We start from the raw sequence: 12,500 nt of genomic DNA, 5'->3' as shown, positions 1-12,500 counted from the left end.
GAAAAACATGTTTGATGTCCTGTATAAAACGATTAGATCTTATTTTCTTATGATAACTGTTAACCTGCAAGGGAAAGTTTGTGGGTTCTGATTCTGCTTGGAAAAAGTATTTGGATGGCCTTTAGCTGCAAGTCACATACCTAATTGCTCGACCTTTAAGATGGGCTACAAAGTTTTCCTCTCTCCTGTATAATCTCCCGTCCGGAGGACCAACCAGTGTAGTATCGATGTGGGTTAGAGTTCTCTTGCTCGAGGTTACACTCAGGCCCACTATTCTTTTTCCATTCCTCATTGGGCTATTTTCACCGTTGGATCCCTTGGGTTTAAACCATCCTGCTTTCCCACCTAGGATTGTAGCTTAGCTATTAGTAATAATAATAATATTCCTTCCATTTTTCACCAGTCCCACCCCACATATATCCATCCTTACCACATCAATCCATCTGATCTTCCCAACACTGACATGTTCTCAACTCTCTTGATTGGTTCCATCTCCTCCATTCTTTTTTTTTTACATAGTCATAGTATCTCAGGCGAGCTTTCCTTAATTTATCTTTAACATTACCTATACCACACATTCATCTTATCTATATACATGGTATGTGTGCATGTATTATGATGCATGCATAAAAACACACACATAACCCCTTGAAATAGACGTTTGAAATTAAAACACGGAGATGGAATGTTGATCAAATGTATGATATATATCTCTTGTGTCGATTAAATAATGCTCGACAATATTGTCAAAATGGCAACGCCTCTCTCTCTCTCTCTCTCTCTCTCTCTCTCTCTCTCTCTCTCTCTCTCTCTCTCTCTCTCTCTCTCTCTCTCTAAACAAGAGCAAACGTTTTAAGAATTTAAAAGAAAACAAACTAGATTCAGATACTCCAGCGTCCTCTTCGTAATATAAGCCAGGTTACTTATCTTCTAAGCTACGTTTATCGTATCTACGTCACTCACGTAGGCTAGATTTCGTCCCTTTTGGGGCGCTAACGATCCTGGCGGTAAAATGTCCCACTTTTCAATACTCTTCCTTAATCTAAATTAGATTCTGGCACTCGTTATACTGAAGAGCAACTGTCGACACATTTTTGTCTTATTCTTTGAAAGATGTTCCGAACACCAGACCCCAGTAGACGAGGTTGAAGAATACGATGACTCCTGGTGTTATGATGTAGCGCGAGTAGAACATTACCCTCTCGGCCGCGTCCGAAGTCGGTCTGACGCTCTTTTCAACCGTCCTTCGGTTGTCGTAGGGCAACACCTGCTTGAAGTGCTGTTCTTCCGCCAAGTTGACCATGTGCTCCACCACGACGTGCACGACGATGATGAAGAACAGCAGAAAGATGCAGAAGAAGAACCACACGTCGATCATCTTGACGTAGGCTGTGACTGGAAGGGCGTCGGAGGTGTTGCTGAAGAGCGTGTAGAGCACGAGCAGGGTTGTTAGACTCACTGCCATTCGCACCTGAAAAAGCGAAAAAGCTGTCACAACCGAATTTGCCACGTAGGCCTATTGGCAATTTAGCTGAAGTGTTTTTGAATTAATAACACAATTTATTTATCATTATTTGGTAGAACATTTTATAACTGAGTGATGTTCGTGATTGAATCATAAAACGCCAACTTCTGATGTTAAATACTGCCTAAACAAACAAATCGGCGAATAAAAAAGTAATATAATAATAGTTTTTCAGAAATAAATCGCTGTACTTTCTAATCCTAGCCAAAATACTATTCTTCCAAACAAAATTAGCTCCTTTGATATAATACAAATTCGTTTTTAACTAACAAATTCCACTTACATCCATTAAAACGACGTTGACAAACAGAGTCGTGTAACCGACAATCTGCAACATAGCCGTTGGGAGGTAGACGGTCATAATAATCATCCGCCACCGACGGTCCAATTCGAAGCTGACCTAAGCCATAGATGTATGTTATTATCATTTCATTGCTTGCATTATCAATGGTGATATTAATCATTGATAGAAATCACTAAAACATTTCATGCAAAGATTTTATTCACGGTGGGAGTTATATCTGCATACTATATACTTTGGTATAGATTAGTCTCTCTCTCTCTCTCTCTCTCTCTCTCTCTCTCTCTCTCTCTCTCTCTCTCTCTCTCTCTCTCTCTCTCTCTCTCGTTCCAGCTGTTTCAAGTGATGCCCAAGTGATTTCCATGAAATGGTTCAACTTTGGATACCATCGTTAAAACAGATATCTTCATAAACCTAATTTTATGTATAACTTATGGTAATAATATCTCTCTCTCTCTCTCTCTCTCTCTCTCTCTCTCTCTCTCTCTCTCTCTCTCTCTCTCTCTCTCGTTCCAGCTTTTTCAAGTGATGCCTAGTAAGTGATTTCCATGAAATGTTTCAACTTCGAATACCATCGTTAAAACATATTTTCTTCATAAACCTAATTTTATGAGTAGCTTATGGTAATAATCTCTCTCTCTCTCTCTCTCTCTCTCTCTCTCTCTCCTCTCTCTCTCTCTCTCTCTCTCTCTCTCTCTCTCTCTCTCTCTCCTCTCCAGCTGTTTCAAGTGATGCCTAAGTGATTTCCATGAAATATTTCAACTTTGGACACCATCGTCAAAACAGATATCTACTTCATAAACCTAATTTTACTGTATACTTTGGTATAGATTAGTCCTCTCTCTCTCTCTCTCTCTCTCTCTCTCTCCTCTCTCTCTCTCCTCTCTCTCTCTCTCTCTCTCTCTCTCTCTCTGTCTCTCTCTCTCTCTCTCTCTCTCTCTCTCTCTCTCTCTCTCTCTCTCTCTCTCTCTCTCTCGTTTCCCACCTTCAAAGAACTGTACTGAGTCTCGTTGCTGCCGCCTACGATGACGTCTATGGCGTAGCGACTGAGGAGGTAAGCGGGCAACTTCGGGTCCTCCAGGTAAATAACGCGCGTTTTTCTCTCGTTGAATTTAATGAGTTCCCTTCTGGTGTTCAGCTGCAGGAGTAGGTAGCATCTCTGCGTGTCGAATGGATAGTAGAAGACGTCGAATGAACATCCGAAGACGCCGCTGAAAGAGGAATCGTAAAGGTTAACTTGTCTCTCACTTATCCTGAGTAACTTGATACAACCGATCACATCTGTGTCGACTCCAAACTGATCCAGTCATGGCTGGGGTGAATTAAGTTATACAAGATAAGAGTGAGACAGATTCATTTTCAAATTTTGAATTAATTTTCGGATATACCTGTATAAATTAATTTAGCCGATCACATCTGTTGTCTGCAAATTGACCCAGCCATGGCTGGACTGAATTAAGTTATACGGATAAGTGTGAGACAAATTAATTTTTGAATTTGAAATTAATTTTCGGATACTTATCGTGTATAACTTAATTCAGCCGATCACATCTGTGTCGGCTCCAAACTGACCCAGCCATGGCTGGAGTGAATTAAGTTATGCAGATAAGTGTGAAACAAATTAATTTTTAAATTTGAAATTAATTTTTGGACACTTATCCTGTATAACTTAATTCAGCCGATCACATCTGTGTCGGCTCCAAACTGACTCAGCCATGGCTGGACTGAATTAAGTAATGCAGGTAAGTGTCCGGAAATTTATTTTTAATTTAGAAATTAATTTATCTCACACTTATCTGTATAACTTAATTCAGTCCAGCCATGACTGGGTTAGTTGGGAGCCGACACACATAACATCGGCCGAATTAAGTTACACAGTTAAGTGAACGGAAATTAATTTTAAATTTAGAAATTCACTTGTCTCAAACTTATTTGTATAACTTAATTCAGCCCAGTCATGGCTGGGTCAGTTTGGAGCCTACACAGATTTGATCGACTGAATTAAGTAAAGCATGTAAGTGTCCTAAGATTAATTTTAAAATTAAAATTTCAATTAGCGTTTAACGAAATGTTCAGGTTGATTCGTTCGTTCGTTTTAGATTGCCTTACCTTATGCAAGACACTGAATGATTCTGCAAAGCAATAGTGCTTTGACTGCTTATAATATGAGGCTTAGCTGCTCTCTGCAAGTCACGTGTTTGATAAAATAGTTTTCTATTATATAGTAATTTATCATATGAACGTTTTTTTTTTTTTTTTTTGTAAGTATTTTCGAATTCATATTAGGTGTTAGATAGAATATCCTCTATCGGCTTTGGGCAGTCCTTGGTGTGTTTCGTACTGACGGTTCTGTGAAGGGTAAGCAGCTCATCTAGGAGAAGGACATTCCAAAATCAAACCATTGTTCTCTAGTCTTGGTCTACGCCATAGCCTCTGTACCATGGTATTCCACTGTCTTAGGTTAGAGTTCTCTTGCTTGAGGGTACACGCGGGCACACTATTCTATCTTGTTTCTCTTCCTCTTGTTTTGTTGAAGTTTTTATAGTTTATATAGGAAATATTTATTTTAATGTTACCGTTCTGAAGACATTTAATTTTTACTTATTTCCTTTCCTCACTGGGCTGTTTTCCCTGTTGGGGCCCCTGGGCTTATAGCATCCTGTTTACCAGGGTTGTAGCTTAGTAAGTAAGTAAGTAATGATAATAATAATAATAATGAATGAATGAATGAATGAATGAATGAATGAATAAATAAATAAAATGAAAGCGTTTTATCTTGCTTTGGATAATTCAACCACCTACATTGATTCTTATCTAACACCGGCATCCAAAACGGTCATATTGATTACAGCGGCAGTTTATAGAAATCTGTCAATCATCAATAGGGAGGTAATTTAGTTTTGACAGCCATTAATTTAGTTAAAATAACCTGTATAACAGACGTTGTACAATAAAATCAATAGTATTATTTCGTGATTTCCAAGTGTTCGATGATTTTATTTTTTTCTTTATATATTATTCTGCCTTTTATTCATTCAGTTTTTTTTTTATTTTAATCTTTTGCAATTATTTATTCACAATTTTCCTTTCTATTCACCTTTTACCATTATTTGTTCAGTGATTCAATTTCCCTTCATATTTTGGTGTTGTTTTGTAAGTGTTCGATGATTATTTTTCCTTATATATATTCTGACTTTTATTTATTCAGTTTTTTATTTTGATCTTTTGCCATTATTTATTCACCATTTTCCTTTCTATTCACCTTTTACCATTATTTGTTTAGTGATTCATTTTCCCTTCATATTTTGGTGTTGTTTTATTAGTTTTATTTTCTGTTCACATTTCTCTGCTATTGTTCAGTGTTCAATTTTATATTCAGGTCTTCCTGTTATCTCTTCAATGTTTGATTTTATCTTCAGTTTTATTTATATGTTCAGAGTTTAATTTTCTTTTCAAATTTCACTGCTATTTGTTAAGCGTATTATTTTCTTTTCACATTTAAGTACTATCTTTTACAGCGTTTTATTTTCTCTGCACATTTCGTAGTTATTTGTTCAACATCGTATTTTTTATTTCCATTTTGCCGTTATTTTCCCATTGTTTTATCCCTACTTCGAATTTCTCTTTCATTCGTTGAACGTTTCATTTTATGTTCACATGTGTCCCGCGTCATATTTCTTCTTCAATTTCCAGTTATTTTTCATTTTTTATTATTTTCTCTCTACATTTTGCTGTTATTTTTCTTTCGGTGTTTACTTTGTCTTCACATTTATTGTTCAGCGTATAATTTTCTCTTCAGATTGTTATCTGTCGAGAGTATTATTTTCCCTTAATTACATTATTATTTGATAAACGTTTTATTTTCTCCCCACATTTCAGTTATTTTGTTTCATTTTTCCTTCACATTTCTCTGCTTTTTCTATATTTTATTTTTCCTTTACATATAGCTGTCATTTTATTGTGTTATTTTCATTACATATTTTGCTGTTTCTCTTTCGTCTTTTATTCAAAGTTGCGGTGGCCTATTGGAAACGTGCCTGCCTGGCAATTTACCGGACAGGGGTTCAAGTCCCACCCAAGCTCGATAGTTTCCTGTAGTGTCTGCAACCTCTCAATCCTTGTGAGCTAAGGATGGGGGGTTTTGGGGGGTCCTGTAGGTCTACCTGTTGAACATCAGCAGTCATTGCCTGGCCCTCACTTGTTCTAGGTTGGGTTTTAAAGATTTAAAGGCCGCTCATGTACGGCAGAGGCAAGGGACAGTGGCATTGCCCTATCAAGCAGGACAATGCTCTAGAGACTGACCATATAACATATGGATCAGTGCCCAAGCCCCCTCTCGATACAAACCAGGACCAAGGAGGGCCAGGCAATGGCTGCTGATGACTCAGCAGATAGACCTATAGGCACCCCAAACCACCCATCCTTAGCTCACAAGGCTAGTGAGGTTGCAGCGACCAGAGATACTTAACGAGTTTGAACGGTACTCGAACTTCAGTCTGGCATCACCAGGCAAGGACGTTACTACCAGGCCACCAGTCTTTAGGGTAATGACACTTCCCATTGTCCTACCATTCCTGAGCGGCCTTTGTAGTGAGATATATAATTTTTACCGCTGAGTAAATTGTCCTTTTAGATCTGAATGTCTATCTTCAGTCTTGCTCACATTGACATAACTGTACTTATAGCATTATTGTGATTCTTTTTTGGAATATACGAATTATCAGTAACATGGTGTAAGCGGCTTAGATTATTCACCTTTCAAGTAGTAGACCGGACTACTGGGTAATTCAAACCTTATGTCATTATCTAATGCAGGGAAATAAAGAGATCTAGATTATAAGGAGCAAAAGTAAAATCGCACATAATTTACCTGTAGTGTTCCTTTTGAACTATATCTGCCGATGTGCCTGCATATACGGTGTCTGAAAAGAAACCAAATAAGATGAAATGTATATTATTGTTATTTTTATTACTACAACCCAAACTACAACCATAGCTGGAAGAGCAAAATTGTCCCCGATAAGAAAGTAGCCCAGTACTGAGAAGAAACAGAGGAGTAAATGATGAACTATGAAATATAAAAGTCAAAACTAAATTAAGATGAATAACACAAATTACGAAGCGAGACGTGTTAATTTATCTAGTTCGTAACTTTCATGGAAGCTCAAAAATTCCCGCGAATATCAAAATTATCATCATCATGCCAAAAGAGATTATGATTGCAAGCATTTACCCATTCGCACGTTGTTTTAGTCAGGCATCATTACTTTATTTCACTTTTACGCTATCCAAAATAAACGAATAATGAATGAACTAAGAAAATAACAGTTGAAGAAAATGAAAGCCTTTTATCATGCAAGCATTTACCCATTCGCACGTTTGTTGTAGTCAGGCGGCAACGGGTCAGACAACTTATCTAGGTACCCATCAAGAGAGAGTTTCTTGATCTGTCCATCATACACATTCGGGAAAGTCAACACGGGCTTCCAGATGCTGTCCCTGTACTTCTCAGAGAGCTTGTTCCACTCGAGCGTGTCGCCAAGGTTGTGGGGTACTTCACCCCTCGGGTCGTTCCACGTCAGGTCGACCGTGAACTCGACGTTGATGATCCTGCTTTTGTCCGCTGATTTCCATAAACCGAAGGACGTTGACCACCGCCCCCACGTGAATTGGTTGACCCTCGTGGGTGATATTGTCAGGGGGCCGTTCTAGGCGGTAACCTTTCGGATGGATGATCACTTGGCAATCCTCTTCGTCGGATAGATCAATGCAGTCGTCTTTGGCATTGCATCTCTTTTCTTTTGGGATGCAGTCGCCGTTGGAACAAGTGAATTCGTTGTTATTGCAAATGGAAAAGCTCAGCTGCAGCTTCGACCCTATGAGGTTGTTGCATTCGGATCTCTTTAGTTCCCAGATATGTCGTCCAATTGGGTAAGTGTCCTTCGAGGGGACTTTAAGTATTCCGACGACCTCAGTCACAGTCGTGTCAAACATCTCCCAAGTGTAATCGTCGATCTTGTACACCATGTACCCGTAATAACCATGGAGATAAGGCTTCTCATACCTGTAGGCGAGTACCTCATAAAACGTTTCAGCTTCGTTTGTGAAACAGAATCCTCTCAATCGGAGAGGGGCCTTGCGATCAATTTGGCAAGGGACGCAGGCGGGCCACTGAATCACGCACGATGTGTCCACCCATCGTCCATTTGGCAGGAACATCAACATGCAGTTCTCACCTTCGCCTCCATTAGGCTCGTTCAACTCGAACTGGGTTACTGCGATCGAATTGTCCGTGAATTTTCTCCAGACGTCCTCTTCCTCTTCGTCCGTTACTCCAATCCACAAGTGGTAGTTTGAGAGGCAATTTTCGGCGAAGCGTAACGATTCGTTGTGCAAGTGGGCGTTTTCATCGAAGTCGTTTGGTGTGTAAACCTCATAACCGATTCGATTACATGTTCGTCTGGACTCAGCCATGTAGCGAGCCTCTGGAAAGATGACGTATTCCACATCCTTCTCACAGAAATAGCTCGGATCCACTAATTGCATCGTGGTTCCTCCTAACAGCTCCACGTTCTCCCTGTCGGTCGAAAAGATGTTTCCCAGTTCTGCCCTTTTGCAAGAGGCCTGTTCTCTTATCTCATCAGCCGTCAAAGATCTGTTCCAGATGTTCACCTGCGCTATGTAGCCGCGGAAACTTTGGTCTGTGTCGTACCCACCAGCCAAGAGGTCTTGTTCCTGCCCTATTGTGATGATGCCCTTAACTGGCAGGGGCACCTTATGGGGCACGCTGAAAGGTCCTTTTGCGGCCAGTTCCCCGTAAATGTAAGCTCTGTATTCTCCATGGTGGAAGTTGTGACAGTAGTGGGTCCACTCATGAAGTCCTATGTCGTTGGTCATGTTGAGGAATCCATACTGACGAACTCCGTTGTAGTAAAAGCCGTGATTCATCCCTCGGCGGTCTGTCGAAAAGATGAAGAAAGGGAAATAAAAAGTAAATAAAAAGTAATAAATAAAAAGTATTTTATGAAACTTAAAGGAAATGGAAAGTCACAGAAACAGAACATTTAGTTGTGTTTTCTTAGTAAGAGTACAATATATTGTTATATTTTTTTTTTAATATAGAATATGAAATATTTGTTGCGAACAATAACAGTCCTATTTTGCTAAAGTTAGTGAGTCGGAAAATGCAAAAGTGAAAGGGAGGTACTACTCATGATTTTAAACACGTTTATTTATAGGTAATCCGTTTTATTGTAACTGACGGTAATATCTATGGCATTGCTGATGATAGATAGTGGTCAATTTCACGTTTGTTTCTTCATAGATATCTGAAGGTTAGTCAAAGGATTTTGCTAAACACCTTGCATTACAATTTTACTTACAGTTCATGAGGCTCTTAGCTCTTCACATGTAATGTTTGATTTCAGATATGATAGCATCAGACTGTTAACCATCTTATATCGACGTTGAGTTATTTATCATTTATTTATTTATTAACTTTTTTTTTTTCAATTATTTGTTCTTAGTTCTTTCAGACTTGGGGGATAAATGTTTACTAGAATTCCCCTTGAAATCGATTATTGGTATTTATTTCTTCGTGGTAGCAAGAAGTCAATGTTAGCAGAGAGAGAGAGAGAGAGAGAGAGAGAGAGAGAGAGAGAGAGAGAGAGAGAGAGAGAGAGAGAGACGGGAAGGACTTTTAATAATATAATTTATTGTATTCACTATATATATATATATATATATATATATATATATATATATATATATATATAGAGAGAGAGAGAGAGAGAGAGAGAGAGAGAGAGAGAGAGAGAGAGAGAGAGAGAGAGAGAGAGAGAGAGACTTTTAACTATCTTTATTACTGTTTTCATACTTACACATATGAAGCACATCATTATCTTGATCGGATGTGGCTATAGATATGTGGCTCTCGTAGCTCATGAGGACCACAGGTTTAGCCCGAATGCAAACCGTCACTTCTGGAAACTCGGACACGTCTCCCTGGAATTAGTTTGGCTGCTCAAGGTTATGGAAATAATGTTTTCTATAGTCAATTCTTTTTAGTGAGGCAGATTTGCACCGACTCGCAGGGGTCCCTTTTAGTTCGGAAAAGTTACCTGATCGTTGATTGGTTGGACAAGATAATTTTAACCAATCACATAGCAGGAAACTTTTCCGAGCTATAAGGGCACCGGTGCGAGTGAGTGCAAAGGCGCCTCATTAAAAAAAAACTGAGTATAGTATACGGGACTCGTCAAATTTCATTTAGATTTTATAAGATTAAATTGAGAATAGATTTTTTTTTATTGTTGGTCTGGAACTTTAGAAAAACGTAAAATGTGTATGACGGTTTATTTGTCAGATATTGGATCCTTCTCTCTGGTTGCAGTTCATTTTCCCTTTGCCTACACATACACCGAATAGTCTGGCCTATTTTTTACAGATTTTCCTCTGTCCTCATACACCTGACAACACATATTACCAAACAATTCTTCTTCACTCAAGGGGTTACTGTACTAATTGTTCAGTGGCCACTCTCCTCTTGGTAAGGATAGAAGAGATTCTTCAGCTTTGGTAAGCAGCTCTTCTAGGAGAAGGACACTCCAAAATCAAACCATTGTTTTCTAATCTTGGGTAATGCCATAGCCTCTGTACCATGTTCTTCTACTGTCTTGGGTTAGAGTTCTTTTGCTTAAGGGTACACTCGGGCACACTGTTGTCTTGTTTCTCTTCCACTTGCTTTGTTAAACTTTTTATATTTATATAGAAAATATTTGTTTTGATGTTGCTTTTCTTGGAATATCTTATTTTTCCTGTTTCCTTTCCTCACTGGGCTATTTTCCCTGTTGGAGCCCCTGGGATTATAGCATCTTGCTTTTCCAACTAGGGTTGTAGCTTAGCAAGTAATAATAATAATAATAATAATAATAATAATAATAATAATAATAATAATAATAATCTCTTCATTTAATGAAATCATGGAGAATCACATAGAAACATTATAGAAGATTCTTTTCAAAACCGTAGAATTAGAATTGAACTGTACTAAGATTTAACCGACCATTCGTCATATGGAGTTGTTCCTTACTTAATTTAAAGATAGGTTCATAGTGTATCCTTAATGGCAAGTGTTTAGTAATGGCGATTTCAATGTTGATAAAATTGTGCTTCGCTTCATGGTTAGTTTTTAGAACAACTTCACTTAATTTTATATAATATTATCGATTGAATCATTTTCTATATAATTAAATATCTCAAGCATTTAGTAATGGCGAATTCGATTTTGATAAAATTGTGCTTCGCTTCATGGTTAGCTTTCAAAACAAGTTTATTTTGTTTTATATGATATTATCGATTAAATTATTCTCTATATAATTAATCATCTCCAGGTTCATATTATTCTAAGTATCATAAACATCACACGTCTATACTTAAAGAATAAACTTATGATTTATTATTATTATTATTATTATTATTATTATTATTATTATTATTATTATTATTATTATTATTATTATTATTATTATTATCCAAGCTACAACCCTAGTTGGAAAAGCAAGATGCTATAAGCCCAGGGGCTCCAACAGGGAAAAATAGCCCAGTGAGGAAAGGAAATAAACGAATTAAGTGCCAAAACAGCGATACGTTCCCGGTTTGAAATGATCCGACATATTGTCTCCAGGATCATATAAAGAGCAAATATTTAGTTATCATATGAAGAACAAGTATTTATTTATCATAAATACCACACGTCTTTTCTTATAAAATAAACTTATGATTTAAACGAATTAATTGCTAAAACAGCGATACGTTACCGGTTTGAAATGATCCAACATATTGTCTCCAGGTTCATATAAAGAACAAGTATTTATTTATCATAAATACCACACGTCTTTACTTATAAAATAAACTTATGAATAAACGAATTAATTTCCAAAACAGCGATACGTTACCGGTTTGAAATTATCCGACATATTGTGTCCAGGTTCATATAAAGAACAAATATTTAGTTATCATAAATACCACACGTCTATACTTGAAAAATAAACTTATGATTTAAACGAATTAATTGCCAAAACAGCGATACGTTACCGGTTTGAAATGATCCGACATATTGTGTCCAGGTTCATATAAAGAACAAATATTTATTTATCATAAATACCACACGTCTTTACTTGTAGAATAAACTTATGATTTAAATGAATTAATTATCAAAAGAGCGATACGTTACCGGTTTGAAATGATCCGACATATTGTGTCCAGGTTCATATAAAGAACAAATATTTATTTATCATAAATACCACACGTCTTTACTTGTAGAATAAACTTATGATTTAAATGAATTAATTATCAAAAGAGCGATACGTTACCGGTTTGAAATGATCCGTCAGATTGTATCGGATGAGGACGTCATCTCTCGGAGGCGCCCACATGTCCAGCTGCATCGAGAACACCCGGATTTTGTCCGGATAATCCTGCGAACCTAAATAGTTGGTAAACGGAAGAGACGATAATAGCTGTTATTAATGATACTAGTAATAATAATTAATGATAATGATAATTATTAATAATAAATGATAATAATTATTAATATTAACAATAATAATAGTAATAAATATTAATAAGAAGAATAATTAATAATAATAATAGTTTTTTATAATAATACTATTA

At 37.1% G+C, this 12,500-nt stretch overlaps 1 protein-coding gene across 1 annotated transcript; it reads right to left on the bottom strand.

Moving 5' to 3' along the window:
• Positions 1–1,079: 1,079 nt before the first annotated feature.
• Positions 1,080–12,286, bottom strand: LOC137646900 (uncharacterized). Its single transcript, XM_068379971.1, is given in 9 exon segments — positions 1,080–1,471; positions 1,809–1,925; positions 2,812–3,037; positions 6,697–6,748; positions 7,194–7,206; positions 7,208–7,447; positions 7,449–8,785; positions 9,707–9,830; positions 12,200–12,286. Coding segments are annotated over 9 exon segments (2,556 nt in total). The 5' UTR covers positions 12,275–12,286; the 3' UTR covers positions 1,080–1,099.
• Between the last annotated feature and the right edge of the window lie 214 nt (positions 12,287–12,500).

The sequence above is a fragment of the Palaemon carinicauda genome, chromosome 9, assembly GCF_036898095.1.
Source record: "Palaemon carinicauda isolate YSFRI2023 chromosome 9, ASM3689809v2, whole genome shotgun sequence".
Classification (NCBI taxonomy): Eukaryota; Metazoa; Arthropoda; class Malacostraca; order Decapoda; family Palaemonidae; genus Palaemon; species Palaemon carinicauda.
This window is presented reverse-complemented; position numbering and strand designations above follow the sequence as displayed.